General features: G+C 30.2%; 1 protein-coding gene across 1 annotated transcript in view; it reads right to left on the reverse strand.

Annotated features, from left to right (window-relative positions):
* Positions 1 to 22,120, reverse strand: part of LOC129905555 (mucin-12) — a 312,257-nt gene that overhangs the window by 12,697 nt on the left and 277,440 nt on the right. The window contains exons 6-7 of the mRNA XM_055981045.1: positions 11,169 to 11,488; positions 10,815 to 11,078 (exon numbers count right to left, since the gene is read on the reverse strand). Of these exons, the coding sequence (XP_055837020.1) occupies positions 10,815 to 11,078; positions 11,169 to 11,488 (584 nt within the window). The remainder of the gene's footprint in view (positions 1 to 10,814; positions 11,079 to 11,168; positions 11,489 to 22,120) is intronic.

A 22,120-nucleotide genomic window follows, 5' to 3' on the forward strand; every position in this document is an offset into this window, starting at 1 on the left:
GAATTTTCTGGATTAAACTTTTAAAAAGTTCATCATACTGCTCCAGCTACTGCTATACTGCCTTAATGCCTGTGTTTGCGCTATGAGGACAATGAAGTGTTTAAAATAAATTGAGAACGTAATTTGCAAAATTCATTTTGTATGCGCATAATTTTTGCAGGGAAAAAACTTATTTTCTGATAAAACAAACTTTTAATCAGTTTTTGTAAAAATATGTTCGTTTTTATTAGCTTTTTGTTTGTTTGATTAAATTTTGCTCTTCAAGTCTGTTAAATAACTTATAATTTTAATAGAAATCAGTTTTCAGTTTTTAAATATAATGATAATAAGGTTCAAAATCATGGAGGTGGAAATTTTGATGTCCAGGCATTTTGTTAAATCAAAATAACATTTAATTAAAGGTTTTTTCTCGTTTGTCAATGAAAACAACAGGCACTCAGCAAGGAATTATATGTTTCGGTTTAAAAAGTTAAAATTTCTTTTTTATTGCATCTAATATACCTACTCAAAAACTAAATTGACATTAAAGTCAGTTATTTTGAAGTAGGTATTTCTTTTCTTAACACCACTTATAGGTACATACTATTCTTTATTAATTTGTGTATCTCTTACAAAAAAAATTATGTTAAATTAATCGTCATTCCGGGAACGCTTGTTTTGGGGTATATTTAGATAAAAATTTTATTTTTTTGGTGATATCGTAAGGGGTACAATGGTTGGCATCCCCGATTTTTGTACCAATTATTGGCACCCTTCATGCAATAAAGCATTTCACAAAAACTACTATGCCCAGGAACAAAAATCATGTTTTTTTTATAAACTGTTTTAATTCTCTACAATTTAGCATTTTTATTTTATTTTATTCTCAGTTCCTTTTAATTAGTAAAAAAGTAAAGCCGTTCTAAGTTCATGAAAAAAGTGCAAAAAAATACAGTGTTCCCGCTAAGGACACTGAATTTGGTAACTGTCCGTCTTGATTATTTTTTGAGTTTTTGGATGAATATTTATTTTTTTTTAGCTTAATAATATAATATAATAAATAAAATGTTTTTAATTGTTTTTATATAAAAAAATATATGCAAATTAATTAATAAGGGGTGTCAATAATCATGGTCCCATATAAAGTAGTGTTTTTATTATTGGCAGGGGGGTGCCAATAATGCGTGCTTTGGGAATCAAAAGGGCTCAAAAGGTTTCATAGATTTTCCAAAAACTCGTTACAGACGATTTGTACGTGATTTCTAAGACCCGTTTTTATTTTATTTTAATATCTCGTTCTTAACGCATATCTCCTATATAAAGTTATCGAGATATTTCAATTTTCTCGAAAACGGCTCCAACGATTTCGATTAAATTCTAAAAAAAGCGTGTTTAGTTTGTCTCAAAAAAATTGTAAAGCTGAAATATGACGTTTCTCTTTTTCGCGAAAATGACATAATTTTTAGTTTAATTTAAACTTAAAAAAAGATTTAACTTCCAAAAATTATCTAAAATAAAAGTATGTAATTTGAAATGCAAGAGCCAGTACGTACGACCCAGTCGTACATTTTATTTACCTACTTTTTTACTTGCTCTATAGGGCAAGTATTGGTTTCGTGTAGAAAAAAAAATCGAGGTTTTAATCAAAACCAACATTACGATGATGGAGAAGATCAAAAAAGTGGTTTTCGTCATGCCGTCCCACAGTGCGTTGATTCAGTGTAAAGTATGGAAAAAATTCAAAACAGCCTAATTTGTATGATCTTTTCTTTTAACATTATTTTTTAGTCTCATGGCAAGTAAATAGTGTATAAAAACATTTTTTATTTCGGTTTAAGTTTTTGTCATATAAGTACACTAAGGATTGTTATTTTTGTAACTCAAAAAGTGCGTTTTTCATACAAATTGTGTGTAAAAAGGCTTGAAACAATCAGTCATAGCTAGCAGGGACGCGGGTGGACGCGGATGAATGATACCTTTTTGGAAAGGTCGTATTTCCCACTTTATAACCTATTAACTTTTTTGATGAATGCACGTGAATCAAAAATTATGCTGAACTTTGAAAATAAGCTGTTTTTGTGAGAAATAAACCGTTACTTTACCGGTTATTAAAACGATCTAAGACTTTGGAGTGCAAAAAAAACCAATAAAATATATTAAGCTTACCCTTCTTACGAGTATCCAATTAAAAACCGGTTTAATTGGAGCAATTTAACTCCGTGGTGCAGCTATTCGTAAATCATCACTAAATGGCCTACTTTTGACATGTTACCTTTAAGAGGTTGTGTAGCTTGCTGTAGTTGCATTTTACAAAAAAAAAATTACATTTCATCTAGTTAGACATCTGGCTATAATTTTGCATTCTTCAAAACCGTTTTTAGAAGGTCAAATTTTTTGACTTTTTTCCACTGGTCGCCGCACTGTGCGTCCGTCGGTCTGTGCGTCTGTGCGTGTGTGCGTCTGTGCGTCCATCTGTACATTGAGCTAGGGCCTAAACGGATGGATGGATTTGCTTGAAACTTGGTACAGATGATTACGTAATTCCCTAGACCCGTTTTTTTTATTTTTTTAATATCTCCATTTTAACGCATACCTCCCATATAACGTTTTCGAGGTATTGCAAATTTCTCGAAAACGGCTCTAACGATTTTGATCAAATTTGGTGTGAGGAATACTCTTATTGATTCCAACAAAACTGCGTTTTTAGTTTTTCTCAAAAAATGCGGAGAATGGAAATATGGCGTTGCCGTTTTTCGAAAATTGACATATTTTTTAAGTTCATATATTTTATCAAAGCATTAGTTATTTTATTTAAAATTTACAGAGATCATTAGGTATAAAATGTTAAAAAAAAATATTTTTAAAAACATTTTTGAAAAAAAAAAATTTTTAATTTAATTTTTAAACTTTTGATTTTTTTTTTTTTTTTTGATTTTTTTTTCTACAAAATCTTAAATTTCCAATAGATATTTAAGATAAAGATACTGTGAACTACAAGAGCAAGTACGTGGTGCATTTTATTTTAATTGCGTTAAATGAAGATTTTTTGTTATATTAAACTGTTTTTAACTAAACTTTGATAAAAACTATCATGAAAAACACTTGTATTTCCTTCAATTTTGAGGGTACCAATGATTGTACCTTTTGGGAACTTTTTCCTATTTTAATATTTTAAAAATAATCTTTGTTTTTTAAACATTTTTTTCTAATAACATTCAATTCAGAAATTCTTTAAACTTTAATTTTACATATAAAACATATTTCTAAATCTTTAAATGCGAGAGTAATTCGCAATTCAAAGTGAAAAAATGCTTAGGGGTGCTAACCATTGTACCCGTTACGCTATTATGATCAAAAATCGAAGCTACTACGTCATTTCCGGGAACGGTCTTAGAATCTGAATAAATAATGTGGTCTTACACACATAACTCTGCACTTTTTATGGGTATTTTTTTATCAGTATCCTATCTTAGTATGGCTGTTATATGAGTACACTTTTATAAAAATAGTTACCAAAAAGCAACAGAAAAAATTACTTATGGCCTAAGTATTTTGGACATGCATAAAAGAATTTTTTTTGTTGTTGTAGAAATTGGTCTCTGAACCAAGAAATAAAGTTATATTTGATTTATTTAAGACCTTCTTTCTTAATATGTTTAACGATACATCATTCACATTGATACTATTTCTAGACCTCTACAGTCGTTTTGAAGGGATCACCACCATTTCGAAAGTACCTTATCATTTTTGAGGTTTTGCGGTAAATTGAAAAATATTTATTTTTGTGCTCTGCCCGTTCATGAACCGACAAATTATAGCAAAAGCGAACATTTGAGCATGAAATTTTTATCATAAAACAAAGTTGATTTTTTTAAAATTCGGTCCTCGAAATTTCCCACCTCCATGATTTTGACCCATGCGTATGTCATACTAAAAAATCAAAAAATGCCAGCAGTTAGTTCTTTCGCGCAATAATCTTCCGAACTTTAAAATGCGTTTAGAGTCATTTGGGGTAAGAGCGCGCACTGCTTATTTCTCGAGTTGTGTCCAAAAAAAAATAAAACTGAAAATGAGGAAATCAGCGCTTAGTAAGACGTCAATAAGTGATAACCTTCGGGAGTGTGTGCTCAGCTCCATTTTATTTTAAAACAGGCTTGAAAAAATATGACTAAAAACAAAAAAAAAAAAGTTGTGCGGGAAAAGTGTGTGGCGTCGGCGTGGGAGCATTTTATACCGAAAGTAGCATATATTTTTGAATTGTGCCTATTTATATTTGATTTAAGTCAAAAATTTGTTAGACTTTCTTATATTTTATAATAAATTTGATAAATAGAAAAAAAAGTACCTTTGTGGGTAAAATCGCGCAGTCCTTTTGTGGGTAAGAGCGCGCACTTCTTCCCATATTAAACTTTTCTTTTTTCAACAAGACAGAGAAATGTCAAACTTGAATCTTGAGAAACGAAGGCTTTTATTCCTTAATTTCAAAAAAGAAAGGCAGTTTTCTTTTAATTTAATTAGAAATATTATTTTGTTTGTTTTATTTTGTAAATAAAGTTTAAGTTTTTGTATTTGAACTTAATTTGTTTTTTCTTTTATATTTTCATTAATTTTAGTGAAAACTTGGAAGTTTTGAAACAAAGTTTTGTTTAACTAAGTATAACATAAAGTTTTTAGAAATTTAGTTCACGTAAACTGTCAAGATTAATATTAAAACTATGTGCGCGCTCTTACCCAAGATTTTGCGCGATCTTACCCTGACTTTGGGGTAAGAGTGCGCACATTGACTTCATTTGGTTTTTGTTTATAATCATATGAAATATTTAAACTAAAAAACTTTTTTTTTGTGTTTTTTTGTTCCCAAAATATAGGTTTATCAAACGTAAAAAACTTTATTCTGATATCTCTTATAGAATCTTCACAATTTTGCCTTAAAGTGAAAAGTGCGCGCACTTACCCCAACTGACTCTACCCAAAAATGTAAAAATGACGTACATATACGGCACTTCAATACTACGGCGACGATCAGGACATGGGTCCAATTTCCGAAGTAATAATCATCGATAGTTCTTCTCTTTTTGACGATTCTCATAGGTATAGCGTTTTGGTTTGATCGCTCGGGACTGTCCGGAATTACTCCGAACGATTCTGAAACTGTACGTTTGGCACTCAGTTGGTTGAGTATGAAATTTTTCGTTAAAGCCTGGTACGCTGCTCGCGCTAATTTTTACCTCCCATACAAATTATCGAAAAAAATTAGCTGAGCTAAAATTTATCCCATACAAATTATCGATAACTTGTATGGGAATTTTATCTCGGCTAAAATTTAGCTCTAACTGCGTACCAGGCTTAAGTCATGAATCTTTTCATTGAAATGGATTTTTGGGCTCTAAAAAGGGAGACAAACTGCATGATGAAAAGTTTTCGTTAAGTGATGAAAGTTTTCATATTTCGAAAATTTACATATTTTCGTTGAGCCAACGAAAATTTTGCTGAGCCAACAAAAGTTTCGTTGGGCCAACGAAAATGTAGTGTATGAAACGATTTTTGTATTTTCATGAAAGTTAAATTTTCAGTGTACCTATGTATGTAGGTATCATTGAAAACTTCAAAGAGTGAAGAAATCGTTAGTTTTGAAAAAATCAAGGTATAATATAGTGACAGTACTCCATTAAGTTTGACGGAATCTTTGATGATATCAATCGATTAATAAAAACCCATGCAGCAGTTTTTTTTGTATTGCTTGATCCGAGGAAAAGAAGGATTGAAAAGACCTTTGTTTATGACTGTTTTGGAGATTTCTGTTTCGATTAACGTTGATTATTTGTGTTAAAAAAAAAAAATAATTTACATATTTACTTTCTTTGAATTTCCACTTTCTAGAACAAATTACTTCGTCTTTTTCTTAATTTCGAGTTATATTTCCAAAATTAAACTCGATGCTTTTTTTTAGATCATGAGTTCATTACTTTAGAATATCAATTAGTCTGTCTCGCTATTCTCTTTTTGAATATCTCCTAACGAGCCTATAATTCCATTTGATTAGTAATAAAACAGATATAGTTCACCATCACAGCATCATCAGCTCTGACTAAAAGTAAAAACAAGAAAAGCAATTCAAATGAAATTAGTCCTAATCACTTTTATTGGCTTGTTGCCAAAACTTTTGCTGAAACAAAATAATCACAAAAACAAAAAGGAAATTTCACACGACACTCATCTAGAGTAGTTATTATAATTATATTTCCTTAAAATAAAGTTAACTCCAGTAAGAAGACTTTTACAAATTTTCTGTCTCTTGCTTAAAGAATAACAGAAACCCGCATTTTATCGTCACACCCTTAAGACAAATTTAATAATACCAACAACAAACTCAAAAACAACAAGAAAAAGACAAAAAAAGAACTGTGAAAGTTATCCGCGACTCTTTGTAACCGGAATGTAACCCTATACCTCAATTAAACTTTAGCCTTAAATACTATGATGCCACCATGAAGAAGAAACAAAATGAAAGAAGAAGAAGAAGAAAAAAAAGTCATTTCGCGCGAACGCCAAAACATACTGAACTTAGTCGTTTAAGTTTTAAAATCCTTGCGAGCCATCCAGCCATTAGCAGCATCCAGCAAAACCCCAGCTGAAACCGCAGAACTATATAAATTCCTGGTAACTTACATACACACAACTTCTACCAGTAGTACCGAAGTACTGCTTTTTTTCTGTGGTAGCAAGAAGGTTTTTTGGGGGTTCCACACTACTTGGCAAGCAATATGATATAGGGTATTCAACTTTAACTATTAAATATATAGTCCAAGATCCCAGGGCCGCCAGACATTACTTATTTTCTCAAGAAAAAAATGTATGGAATTACGTAGTGCTAGGACATACTATTAGTGTATGGATACTGGCTATCTTGTGCCGACGGCCATTTTACCACTAACAGGTGCTAAAGGTACGAAAAATACGTAGTTACTTTTCTTATTTTCTCAAGGCTGATTTTTATATATGATACTCAGGGAACTAATACATTAATTTTTGTAAGCTGCCAGACCCGTCGGATGGGCCTAACACCTTGCCAGACACGCATTTTAGTATACGGGAAAGTTAGATTTTGTTATATGGAGGTCTGGGTAAAAATTTATAACACATTTTGACTTCAGGACTCGAAAGAGTATCAAGACACGAGTCGAAAACCACATTTTGAACAATCGCATCTAGAGTCATTTGGCCGCCATTTTGTTTTTTTAATAAAAATTTCAATTTTTCACATAACTCATGTATTTTTGAATCTACAGAAAAAAATGTATCGCAAACTTGAAGATAATTTAATTTACTACAATATATGTTAAATTACTTTTTTCGATTACCTATACCTTCGGTTTAAGAGTTAGGGTGGTTTTTTTTTGAAACCATATTTTCGTCATATCTCTTTTATTTGAGCTTTTTTTAAAATTAACTTGCAGTAAAAGTTGTAGATCTTTTTATTACCTTCAATTATTACATTAACGGTTTTTCGATTTGACAGTCCGTTTTTGATCTGTAGGAAAAAAACTTCAAAAAGGTTGCAATTTTTTAATATAGGAAAAATGTTCTAGTACAGGGTAATTTTCATTAGATGTAACAACAACCTAGGCGTGTAGGTTGCACTCAGACAAGAACAAAATCGTATAACTAACACTGCCAGACCCATTCCGGCAGCCATTTTTTTTGCCAGACACCTTAAAGCTTTGAAAAAAATAGTTTAACTTTACTTATTTTCTCAAGCTTAATTTTAATATATGATACTCAGGGAACTAATTCAATAAATGTTTGCAAGCTACCAGACCAGTCGGATGGGCATGACACCTTGCCAGACACGCTTTGTTATAAAACTCCTTTACAAACATGCTCACGCTGCGCTGGCGCTGATACACATAGCTAGCATTTGTGTGTGTAAGGTGTCTGGCAAAAAAAATGGCTGTCGGAATGGGTCTGGCAGTGTTAGTTATACGATTTTGTTCTTGTCTGAGTGCAACCTACACGCCTAGGTTGTTGTTACATCTAATGCAAATTACCCTGTACTAGAATATTTTTCCTATATTAAAAAATTGCAACCTTTTTGAAGTTTTTTTCCTACAGATCAAAAACGGACGGTCAAATCGAAAAACCGTTAATGTAATAATTGAAGGTAATAAAAAGATCTACAACTTTTACTGCAAGTTAATTTTAAAAAAAGCTCAAATAAAAGAGATATGACGAAAATATGGTTTCAAAAAAAAAACCACCCTAACTCTTAAACCGAAGGTATAATCGAAAAAAGTAATTTAACATATATTGTAGTAAATTAAATTATCTTCAAGTTTGCGATACATTTTTTTCTGTAGATTCAAAAATACATGAGTTATGTGAAAAATTGAAATTTTTATTAAAAAAACAAAATGGCGGCCAAATGACTCTAGATGCGATTGTTCAAAATGTGGTTTTCGACTCGTGTCTTGATACTCTTTCGAGTCCTGAAGTCAAAATGTGTTATAAATTTTTACCCAGACCTCCATATAACAAAATCTAACTTTCCCGTATACTAAAATGCGTGTCTGGCAAGGTGTTAGGCCCATCCGACGGGTCTGGCAGCTTACAAAAATTAATGTATTAGTTCCCTGAGTATCATATATAAAAATCAGCCTTGAGAAAATAAGAAAAGTAACTACGTATTTTTCGTACCTTTAGCACCTGTTAGTGGTAAAATGGCCGTCGGCACAAGATAGCCAGTATCCATACACTAATAGTATGTCCTAGCACTACGTAATTCCATACATTTTTTTCTTGAGAAAATAAGTAATGTCTGGCGGCCCTGGGTTCTTGCTCTAATAGTCCTTGTTCGTTCACTCCCCCTATTCTCTCTCTCTCATTCTTACTCTCATTTACTGGTTTATGCTCATTAATTACGATAAGAATCTTGCAGTCAGATACTTTGGGTAATAAATTCCCAAATCTGTAATGGCATGAGGCTGGGATTTAGCACATCCTTTTGGTAATTAAAATTACCCTCTGTGCGAAGCGCATAGTTGAAAACAAAAGAAACAAAAAATATTCAAGGGGAATGGGAGGAGAATTTAATAAAAATGAAGTAAAGGTTGTTGTTGGGTCTAGCTGATTTATGGATATACGAGGTTTTCATCATGGAAGAAAAATTTCATAATTATTTGATATGAAAATATGTCTGTGGTATATAGTGCGAAGCTTACCCACATAATCGGTCTATAAAGCAGCTTGAGACGATGAAAAAAATGTGTGGGGTAAAAATCCAATAGTTCGTAGTTTTACAACGTAAATCATAAAGGAAACTACTGGAAAATTGTTCTTGAAACACCAGGACAGATACCACATGATACTGGATTCTTCTGATAGTAAAAGATAATGAAATTAGGGAAGCTTTCAGAAACTAGCAATAGGTAAAAATTATGGAAACAATTAGTCATGTTATACGATTAACACACAAGACGTTAATTTATTTTACATAAGAAAAAGAGTTTTCTCTTAAATCTTAAAGAGAATTTTTTCGGTTGTTTTACCATACCAGCAACTCTAATTTTTTTTGGAAATATTTTTAACTGATTTTAACTTTATGGAATCTCCACTAATATGATAGAGAATTGGAGACCGATTTCTTATCAAAATTCACTTAAAAAAGTTGTATATTTCTTATTTTTAATCGACAACAAGCATTATTTCAAAACAATTTAAAGTCTCCACTTTGGAGACAATGAAATTTTGAGAATATTTATTCAATGAAGAGAATTGTCTTTACCATTGCATTTTCTTTCCGTTTTTGTAACTATTTCATTAAATAAATAAAAGTCTCCACTTTTCTATATCAACCAGAACAATTATTCTGTTGAAAAATGGCATTTCCAATCTATTTTATTAATTTGTTTCATTAAAATATTGTCTCTTGGGAAATATTTTAAATTGCCTAGAACTTAAGAATCTCCACTAATACGCTTGATTTTTTCATATGGATTTGGAGAATAAATCAAAAATTATTCTCATTGGGAATAGAAAGGTTTTAATTCACGTAAAATTACTTTCTAGTTCTGGGTTCTATCCCGACAGGAAGCATTTTCTTAAAATAATGTAAAGTCTCCACTTTTTTGTAGACCTCAATGAAGAAAAATATCTAGAATACTGTTTGTTTTCGTTTTTTTGTATCTGTTTCATTAAATAAATAAAAGTCTCTACTCTCTTATTCCATACCAAAAAATAATTCTGTTGGAAAGTTGATAATTTCACTAGCTATTTTATTCATGTATTTCATTTAAACATTGTCTTTTGAGATAAATCTTAAATTTACAACAATTTTATGGAATTTCCACAAATATACAAGTTACAATAGCTTTTAGATATGAAATTGGAGACCAAATCAATGATAAATTATCCTCATCGGAATGTAAGGGCTTCAATTCACATTAAAAATACAGTCTATTTTTGGTTTATAACCCGACAGCAACCATTATTTCAATATAATATTAAGTCTCCACTTCTTTTAAGACAGCAAAATCATGAAAACGTTTTGTTAGTACCTAAATATTCATAAGAACACGTTTCCTGATATATTTCTTGAATTTTTTCGGAATTCAATGAACTCTCCAAAAGAATTTTAATTGAATTGGAGACCGATATGAAAGATTTAAATGCCACCATACCTATCTTAAAAATAAAATCTTAAATTCGCAGTTGATTTGAAACTAAGTTGATCTGAAGTCTCCAATATGACGCACATTTCAGCGATGGGATATTAATAATTTTGGAGAGTTGGATAAAAGGCAAATCCATTTAAGAATTAATAACAAATTTTAACTTACATCATAGACCAAATACTGTAAAAGAACTCCTAAAGCTGCTATTCCCTTGCCCTGGAATTGAAATTCCGGCAAATGATGATAGTCCACAATTTCGCCACCATTATACGAATGTCGTTGCTGTAGTAGTTTCTTATTATTTGTATTATTATTGTTGATATTCTTTTGTAATTGATGTACTTGGTCTTCAACTTCTACCAAATCTTCAAATTCTTCTTCTTGTAGTTCTTCTTCGACCAAAATCTTAGGTTTATCTTTTTGTGTTTTCTTTAAAAAGAAAAAAAAAAAATATTATCAACATCATTATCCAATTTTTACCTGGGATAACTACTACCTACTGAAACCACTAAAACTTACCTTGATAGTTGTTGGCCCTGATGTAACAATATGTCCTCCTTGTGATGTTGGCGGAGTTCCAATCCTACCAACCATGCATTTTCCATTGGGCTGCTGCTTGTTATTAATGAGATTATTCAAAATGGGTGAGGGTGGCGTATGAGTGTTGTTGCTAGTCCTTAAAAGAGCCTTCTCTGTAGCCGTTAGCAAGGGAGTACTTGTGGATACAATACCACTACCAGCATTGCCACTACCACTTTTGCCACTGCCAACTCCTCCATTTGGTGTCTTTGTTGTTGTTGTATTGTTACTATTTTGTTGGCTAACGAGCCGGTTATGATCTGCAATGACAAAATAAGGAAAAAGGAAACTTGCATTAGACAAAAAAAGTTAAAAAATAAAAAAAACAACTTGTATACAAAGATAATTAAAAATGTTGCTCTTATAAAGATGATTAAATGTATATAAGTCTGTCTTACGGTTAACAACCCCAAAAAAGATTTATCGAAATTCCTTTCAGCCTCCCCATAAAAGGCCAACAGCATTTTCAATCAATTACACACAATTTAGTAGAAAAAAAAGAGTCAAACTACTTCTGCAACATGTTGCTTAAGAGTTGATATAATAATTTATGTTGCTACTGTGTTGGATAGACGATGGACAACTACAACTTTTCAGGTAATAGCTTTTTGGTCAAAACCGACTTAAATTGGTGCGATTAATTGATAAACCTGATTGTTCAAGTTAAATGTCATAATTAATTCATCACTCTTTGCAACATGTTTGGCTACTTGTATTGAATATAAAAGATTAACCATTTGTTGTTTGTTTACTTCGGGGGACAACTCAATTTGGTGAATGAGGAAGGAAATATGTCAAGACTGATAATGTAATTTATCTTCAAGATTATTGTTAAATAAAAAATAACAAAAAACTAGGTAGACTTGACTTTTGTTTACAATAAAAAGCTTTGCTTGTTTTGTGAACTCTCGCATCATTTATGGACTCATTAAAAGTTAAAAGTCCAAACGAATGATGGCTTTCTCTTCTACGTCAATGGATAAAACTGAGACGATGCAACTTATAAGACTTGCGACTACAAGGAGGGTAATTTGCATTTTTTGAGTTAAGCGTACGTCTAGCCACATTTGTGGTTAATGATTATTTCATATAAACATCAACAAAAAACCTGAATGGGAGGATCATCATTATTATTTGGTGGTAATTGACTGTTAATTGCCTTCTTTGGGATGTGATAAAAGAGGTTTCACTTTTTTTTTTATATTTTATTGTCAGTTAATTTTGGTTTTTATGTACCGACTTGGGTACTCTTATAAAGGTAGTGGTTGTCTTGGCGAAAACGTTTAGGTAATTTGGTGTAGTTTCATGTTGGTATAAGGAACAAATTTATGATTACAGTAATTTGATGGTTGAAAAGTGGTTAGATAAATTAACACTTTCTTCTTTCAGTGGCTGATTAGGATTTAATGGAACCGTAATTGTTTACTTACTAACAACTTTTGAGGTACCCCATTGTTTATCAACATTTTTGTACACTTTCCCAGTGATTTCTTCGTTCTTCCGAAAAACCATCCAATACTTGCCTCCGGTCTTAATTAATCCCATTATCTCAATTATAGAAATTGACAAATGTGTTAAACATCTCACTTCTGTGATTGAGTGTGAAATTATCAAGAATTATGTTCTTCAAATTTACCCCCCATTCAATCTATCGAAGAAGATATATATCACCCTTTTGTCTACTATATTCTTCCCCTTCTGCCAAACAATAACAATATTATTGACTGCCACTAACAAACAATTTGTGTATATCTACCTTCTAGAAGACATCAACTTGAAATATCATTGAAAATCATTTTAAACAATCAATTGATTGACGCATGCCATGCCTGCAGTCTTACAGTGATATGTGTATAAATTTTCACTGACCCACATGGAAATACTCAACAATTAAGGCCCGTTTTGTATAACAACACACACACCCCATCATCATCATCATCAACACGCACATAATTATCAAGGCAATTAGCACACAAATTTGCATTTCGTGTAAAATTAGACAATCGATTTGCTCAGAATTTGTGTTTAAGGCAGATATTTATAATTCATCATAGTTTCATGAGTTATTTGGGGTTTTTTGAATATTTGAAGACGAGACCATAAGGCAGGAAATTCATACAACAACAACAAGACCACAATATTGAAAAGTTAGATTATTGAATGCAAGTATTTGCACAATGGTCTTCAAACATTTTAAAAGTTTCCAATAAGAATGATTTGTGTATGGTTGCCACATCTAGAATCTCAGCAAAGTGTTTTTTTGAGAATTCGCGAAAATTCAGATAAAATCAATGGAATAAATGGTACCCTAAAGAACTTTGTTAATAATATTATCTTTGGCATTGGAATTCCAAATAAAATAAGTTTATACATTTTTTTTATGAAAAAGGGTGTTTTTTTTTGGATCTAAAAACTTAGTAATAATAATGGTACCCTAATGAAACCTAGCGATTTTGATACATTTGAGATTTGAAGCAAGAATCCTAAGTGTTTAAGAGAATATTATAGTTAAAAGGGTGTTTTTTTATGTAATAACGTTATATTTGGGATTGAGACGAAGAATAAAGAGAATTATTCTTAAACAAAATTTTGGGTGAAGAGGATTGTTTTTTTTTTAATGATGATGATATTCTGTAATAAGTCCCAAAAACACGATGAATCGTAAAAAACATTAGTGTAGACGTTGTATTTGTAACGGGAAATGAGACTTTCGGTAAAAAAGGTGTTTTTTGATTGAATGAAACAAAATTACCTTCAAATAAAATTTCCGTTCAAAAGCTTTAGGTACATATCTTTGCTCGAAAAAACACTCTTTCATTGTTTTTGATACCAATAAATAGCTTATTCTTATTTCAACAAAATAAAAATCAGAAAATCAATTTTCTTTGGGTTATAAGTTTTGTCACCAGTATTTTGGTATCAATCTTAAAAAAAAACACCCTTTCACAATTTTGTAAACTCCGTAAATTCTTACCCTGTTTTTGAAGGGAACAAATTCGTTCAAGAGTTTTTATTGCTGAATTAATTCCTTGTCATAAAAGTATGATTCAGTCATTAATGCTACTTAATCCATGGGTAAATTTCTGAGAAAACGGCAACTCTGGTCGGTTTTTAGTTTTTTTTTTTTAATTTGATTCGAAAAACACTCATAACTTTAGAATGTTTTAAAGTGAGTTAAAGTTAAAAATTTGTTTGGACTAAAATTCTAACCTTAAATAAAGGGAAAAATAAAAAAATCTTCAAAAATCAGCTCTTTTTCTTTAATTTTTATAAATACGGAACGAATAGGAGGATTAATTGCCATTAGAAATAGCTATACAAATATTCGTTTCTATCCGGAAGCTGAGCTTTTTCGTTTTTAATAAGTTTTGTTCTTATTCGTTAACAAAAAATCATAACAGGATAACATTTTTTAAATTTATGCCAATATCGAAATACAAAAGAACAAAATAAAGCCATGATTTTGCTCATATCTAGAAAATGCTTCTTTGGAAAATCAAATGAATGTAATTTTTGCCAACAGCAGCATTAATAAAATATTTCTAATATAGTCTTCTGGCTTGAGGTTATATTTTTGGAGTTACTTTAGACCTACTTTCAACTTTAGGTAAGTACTAAAATTGTATCATTTAAATCTTTAAATCACCAAAAAATATGCAATTATTATTTAAAAAAACTATCTAGTAAGAATATAATCTCTTAAAATTTAAACAAACAAGACCCAAAACCCAAGAAAATAGCATTAAAATTGGAAATTGCTTTAAACTAGCAAAACACAGATATTTATTTTTTTTTAACCTCTCAAAAGTATACTTTACATTACCTTGCTAAAATCTACTTCATGTTCATATTAACATACACATACATATGTAATATAATGTCTTTAAGTCTGTATATTCTCATAAGACTTAACTTTTAAATTAGAAAAACTTATTAGCATTATCAACATACAGAAAATATCATCGTAAATCACTCACTTAGTTTACTCAAAAATGTATGCAATAATTTTAATGAATAATTTTTGAAACCAACTAAATAACTCTCTTCACATTCTTACTCTACATAGTCACAATTTCACAAAGTATATATTTAAAATATTACAATCCATCAGATTACATCAGATTTTCACAAATATTTTGTTCAAATCCTAATTATATGCAAACATATTGTATTCCTGCTTATTGTTTCTATATGGAGTTATTTCATTCTAAATAAAATGATTGCAATTTTGTCCCATTTATTAGTCCTATAAAACAATTTACGAAATAAATTCAATAGAAATAAGTTATTTGAAGAGTTATATTGCATTCAAACACCACAAAATATGCAACGATAGTATAAAATTTACAAAAAAATAAATGTTTGAACATTTTTGTGCCTACCTTACCTACATAACTTCTTCAATATGTCTTTGTCTTCTTTGAAATTGATAGTTTTCTGAAGTATGTAAAAATCGAAACATTTTACCAAAGTGGCAACCATTGCATGACCAAAGCCATTGAGTGCTTTCTGTTTGCTGTGTCTGGCATATTCATTCTTAGTCTGGAGAATATTGTTGTGCAATTAATCAGATGCACTGCACAGAACATCTCACTTCAAGTTGAGGTATTTCAAATATTTTTTTTTTTTAATTTCATCCTGAGTGGGAGTTCAATATAATGTACATGAAGAGAGAACAACCCTAAATGATGATATCATTGTTCAAAGTGTATAGGAAACCTAACCCAAGAGGCATTATTATTATTGTTCTGATTTTCTAGGCAGACATTTGTAATTTGTATAGTTTTGCTTTTTGAAAATGTCTACACTGAGTTCTTACTTTACTAGAAGCACAATATAATTTGTGGATTTTCCCATGTTTAACAATAACTTCCTGTTTTTTTCATATAGGACATGAAAATGAACATCTACAATTTGAATGTGTGTGTGTGTGAGTAATAATAATGACTTTAAACCTTCATTCTTCTACATAATCCTTGTGCATTTGCTATACAGCTTACAGGTAAATTCCAAAGAATTTGTCAAAAACTCTTTAGACTATAGGAAGAGGACCCTTATCCTTGATTCGTTATACACGAAACGAATGTTCAAATTGCAGGACGAAAAAAACAATAGAGATATTTTTTTTTTTTTTGCTACTAGTCCTCTATGACTTTTTGTATGAGTATTTGTGATTCTAGGTTTTACTTTGTATAGTATTTTTAATTGTGCAAATATTTGCCCTTGCTTGTTGGGATGAGTGGTGATTTTTATTTTATTTTTTTTTTTTTTGTAATTTTTTAAAAATGCCAGATGTAGTACCTCTATTTTATTTTGCAAATGAAAATGGTTTAATTAATTAATTTTAAGTGCGAATGTGGCTGGGGTTTTTGAATATTGTGTGGTTGCTGGTTTAATTGCATAAATTAAAACCAATTCATCTATGACAAGAAGAGTATTACAACGCGTAGTATGTTTTAAATAAATGTTGTTGTTATGGATGTAACTATACAATATTGTTTAATGGCATTGAATCTGTATTATTTTTTATTTTTTTTAATGTTTTTATATTCTTGACTAAATATTAATTAAGTATTTTGCCGGATGAAAATCAATTTGAAAGGTTATTTATCAGTAGGTAATCCCTAATAGGATTTTGAAATTTATCATTAATGAAGATCTATAAATAAAAATAAAATGAAATCCCCAAAAATTTAAGAGAATATTTTTGCTGGCAATGAAAAAAAAAATTCACAAAAACTGGCAAGCAAGGTCATTTTAATCAAATTTAATGCCAAAATGTATTTTGTTTTTTCACTTTAATTAGGTTTTTATTTTGTATTTTTTTGTTTTTTTTTTTTTTTTTTGAAGGTAATAATTAAGAAAAAAGAAGATCGTGATCTTGAATTTTTGATTTTTTGTTTTTAGTAAAATAGGTGTGTATTTATTTAAGAGAATAAAAGTATGTATAGCCATACATTTTGTATCATATTGTGTTGATTAAAATGTCTTACAATTAGAATTAATGAAGAATTGTATGTATGTAAGTTTTTTAAATGTTCATATAAAAAGAATAATTATGCAGATTATTGAAAAAAGTGTAATATTTTATTAAATTAATGACCGCCAAATTGGCAACAATTTTATTACAATGAATAACATCGAACACTTTTTTATCCCAAAGATTATAAGAATCTTTTGTGATCTCAGTTTTTTTTTTGTATGTCATGTGCATCGCCAAGATCAGTTATTTAAAAAAAAAAAGAGATTGTCTGTAAAGCCGGTTTACGGACGATGATTTTACGTGATAACGTCGTCAGAAAATAGGTTGTGTGCTTTTGTTTAAAATGAGTCGATTGAAGCGTTTACTTTTTTCAAACAATCATATAATTTACAAGAAAAAGCTAAAAAAAAACCTTTTTTATTTTCACATTATATTAATTTTTTTATTTTAAAAGCTTACAAAAAAAATTATGCAATTTAAAAGCCAAGTATTTCTTCTTCAGAATAAAACCATTTTTAAATTTTTACAATGCGCAAAAAGTGTGTTTTGAGGTTTTTCGCAAGTTTCTTGATTTAACATTGTGTAGCTTGTAGTTAGTCCACCGTTATGTGTTATATACCAAATGAAAGGATGCTCATAAAAGTTTAATAAAATTTCTATCTGCTCTTGGTCAAAAGTAATAACCTGTTGAATTATAAAATTTTATTTTACCGTTATCTCAAAATTGTGTTTACGAAAATGATTGAAACTTCGCACAAATATAGTCGTAGTCATGGTCTATCATTACTCCATATATTTTATTCCTGTATCTATTAAAGAAAAAAAGATAAAAATAAAAAACGATGAAAATCGGTTAAAAACCTTCAAAAAACGTGTTTTTTTAAAAACTTGTTTCTTTCGTTATTCAGTCAAAACTCACTAAACGTTTCCAAGCTATTGCACATGTATCCATAAGGCCATGTTGTCCTACATGTTTTATAAGTTTGAGATTTTTTGAACTCTCCAAAAAAAAGCTAAAAATCAAATATTACCCAAAAATACACCTTAAAAACAAAGTGTTTTTCAAAAATTCATATTTCGAAACGCAAAGTGTTGGAAAAAAATCCGTATCAGACTCTTAATTTTTTTCCCCTCATCTTTCACCTGGCATCTTTAGAATTGTCAAAAAGAAATTCCTTTACCAAAATCATCATTTTGTCATAGCCCCAACACGTGTACAACGTTCAAACAAAACGTTATAACTTAGTTTCAAAATTTTTTAGAATTTTTTCTTAAATGCCGTTATTTTTAAATTAATCTCATCTATCTAGGGTAAATTAGGGCATTATGGCATACCTAAGCACAAACTCAAATAACTTTACTACGGACTACAATTTTTACTTCAATCATTTTTTTTAATTAAATTTCATAAAAACGTAACATGAATAAATTATTTAAGAATAAAAATTCAAGCTTTTTAACAAAAAATAAATTAAATTAAAAATAGTCCAAAAAAAACCATATTGCCCTATGTACGGGCAATATGGCGAACCCCATTTACTTCGGAACCCTTTACTTTTTTTACGTATATTCAGCATTTCTGAAATATAATTGTAAATAAGTTTCATAAAATTAACGTTAAATTGAGGTTATTTTCAAATTTAAAAAAATGCAGAGATACTTTTGAAATTAGTTTTACATAAGGGCATTATGGCGCAGTCGGGTATAATATAGCGCCATAATGCCCTTATTACATCTGCGCCATATTGCAAAATATATACATATTCACAAAACTCCAAAAACTAAACACAATTCTTACTTCAGTTAAAATATAACAAGTGATATAACCAAACCAAAACTGTACTCTGCATTCCACTCTTCACAACAAACACGTGCACTGTATAGTTACCGAGATACACAAACAAAAACAAAGCGATATTATATTGGAACCCAGAACCGGTATATTTTTTTTGTTTTCTTTTTTGTTTGGCACAAAAATAATAGCACTGACCTGCGATCGTCACAAGGCTAGTGTTCGACTAAGGCCAAAGTTTCTGCATTGGTTTTATTTAAATGCGAGTATTGGAAGTATGGTAGTTGAGAGGTGCGCCATAATGCCCGGTGCGCCATAATGCCCGAAGTTACCCTATAGCAAAAAAAAAATCAATTCTCTACGATTTCGCGTTTAGATTTTAGCCCAAATTTCATCTTTCCGTTTTACCTCTGTTTACCCTATTAAATGACGGAATCTTTAAAAGTCCTTCATTTGGATTAAGCTTTAGGTTATTATCTTTCAAATAAGCTTTAGAAGATTTTTGTATCTCTAATAGTTTATTTTTAATTTTGAATTGAAATTTGTTGCCGCACTGCGAAAGTGCGAGAGTGTAACGTTAGAAAATGGCGTCACTTTTTTTGTGGTGGCTGCCATGGTTCATCGATTTATAAGACGTTATCACGTATTTATTCTATTGCCAGCCATTTTTTGGTTCAAATATCTCGACATTCCCATGAACGATTTTGAAAATATTTCATACACATAACGAGCACAAGGCCACCTTTTGTTTTATATATCAACCTATCTCTCTACACTTTTAGCCAGGTATTGGCAATTCCATTTCAGTAACCATAGCAAAGGGGCTAACAGAAGAGAACAGAAAAATTTACAACTTATGGAATGATTTATTACAAGAACATTTGGAACTGTAGAGCTATGATTGAGCTCTAATTAAAGCAAATTTTTTTGTTTAACTAGTTTCTAGTGACTTTTTGAATAAAATGAACTTTTTAGAAAATAGGTATAAGCCAAAAAATCGAAAAAAAAAGAAAATTTCAATGAAATTTCTGCCACCTAGGATGTTCTAAATGACTGGTCTAGTAAGGAAATTTGTTAACCGAAGCCAGATTCTACTTTGTGGAACTTTGATGAAATTTGGGATGAAGGTCTTAGATAAAACAGGGACATAGGTTCCATAAAGTTCTCAAAAATATTTTTGGTGAAATGGTGTTTTTTGGAGGGGTTGAGTTATGCGTGAGAAAGGTATCATAAAAGCTCACATAAATTTTGTTAATTCTTCAAACTTGGTGAAAAATGTTCGTTATAGTAATAACTTATAAGAACTAAGAATTTAAAGAGTCTACAAAATTATCTTGAGTGAAATTATGTTTTTTCTTTTTTTGAAGAAATGATGAAATTCCGAATTTGCACCACAAAAATTTTGACAAAATTGGTAAAAATGTTTCATATACATAACAGAAACCAAAAATCTATCAGTACCTATATGAAAATACGTAAGGTGGAAAAGTTTTCTATTTTTTTTTTAATAAGAAAAATTCGCGATAAGTCCCATAATATCATTTTATAAATGGCACCTATGAACTTTATTAAAAAACAACGTTTTTACGTTTAGTGAATAATGTGGGTGTAATAAAAAAAAATAGGTAATAATAATGGTACGCAATTCAAATCCAGCAACTATGTTATTTTTGAAATTGGAAGCATATAAATCTTAAATATCTATGAAAAAAGAATTGATGGGTCACCCGAACAAAATTTGGTAAAAACGTTGCATTTGGGATAGAAAGCAAGATTAAAGAGTACCTGCCTTATTTGTACTCAAAAAAAATTTTAATGGGAGTGCGACTAGGTATGTTTAATAGATGTTTTTTTGGTTGCGAAGACCGAATCTGAACTTAATTTTAATCCTTTTTGTCAGGTTTTCGCACCCGTATAAACTTAGCATGACAACTTTTGAAAAGTTAATTTTTTTTTGGCTCAGTAATTGCCGCATAATTGCCGTGTTTATGCCGTGAAGTCAAAAAAATTGCCGCGCGCTTAGTTTAGTCAGAATCGGTAAACCAAGTTTGTCATGCTAACTTTATATAAAGTTAGCATGACAAATTTTAATTTTTGATCAATTTGAATTTTTTTTTCGCTAATTATTTAAAGTTTAATTGCCGTAATTATGCCGTGAAATCGAAAATAATATATCTCTTTTGGTTTTCTCAAAAAAAAATAAAATGTATTTTTTGTTAACCCTATTCCATATAAAGTTAGCATGACACACCCTGTATTTTTTAAATCCTTGGTCAATTTTTAATTTTTTTTGGCCAATAAATTGCCGCATTGGGTTAATATAAAAACTGCAAACTCAAAAAAATTGCCGCGCTTTTGGTTTTTTCAAAAAAAATTAAAAACTGTTTTTGGCCTCATATCGTATAAAGTTAGCATGACAAACCATCTATTTCTTAAATCCTTGGTCAATTTGAAAATTTTTTTGGCCAATTAATTGCCGCATTGGGTTAATATAAAAACTGCAAACTCAAAAAAATTGCCGCGCTTTTGGTTTTTTCAAAAAAAATTAAAAACTGTTTTTGGCCTCATATCGTGTAAAGTTAGCATGACAAACCATCTATTTCTTAAATCCTTGGTCAATTTGAAAATTTTTTTGGCCAATTAATTGCCGCATTGGGTTAATATAAAAACTGCAAACTCAAAAAAATTGCCGCGCTTTTGGTTTTTTCAAAAAAAATTAAAAACTGTTTTTGGCCTCATATCGTATAAAGTTAGCATGACAAACCATCTATTTCTTAAATCCTTGGTCAATTTGAAAATTTTTTTGGCCAATTAATTGCCGCATTGGGTTAATATAAAAACTGCAAACTCAAAAAAATTGCCGCGCTTTTGTTTTTTTCAAAAAAAATTAAAAACTGTTTTTGGCCTCATATCGTATAAAGTTAGCATGACAAACCATCTATTTCTTAAATCCTTGGTCAATTTGAAAATTTTTTTGGCCAATTAATTGCCGCATTGGGTTAATATAAAAACTGCAAACTCAAAAAAATTGCCGCGCTTTTGGTTTTTTCAAAAAAAATTAAAAACTGTTTTTGGCCTCATATCGTATAAAGTTAGCATGACAAACCATCTATTTCT

The sequence above is a fragment of the Episyrphus balteatus genome, chromosome 1, assembly GCF_945859705.1.
Source record: "Episyrphus balteatus chromosome 1, idEpiBalt1.1, whole genome shotgun sequence".
Classification (NCBI taxonomy): Eukaryota; Metazoa; Arthropoda; class Insecta; order Diptera; family Syrphidae; genus Episyrphus; species Episyrphus balteatus.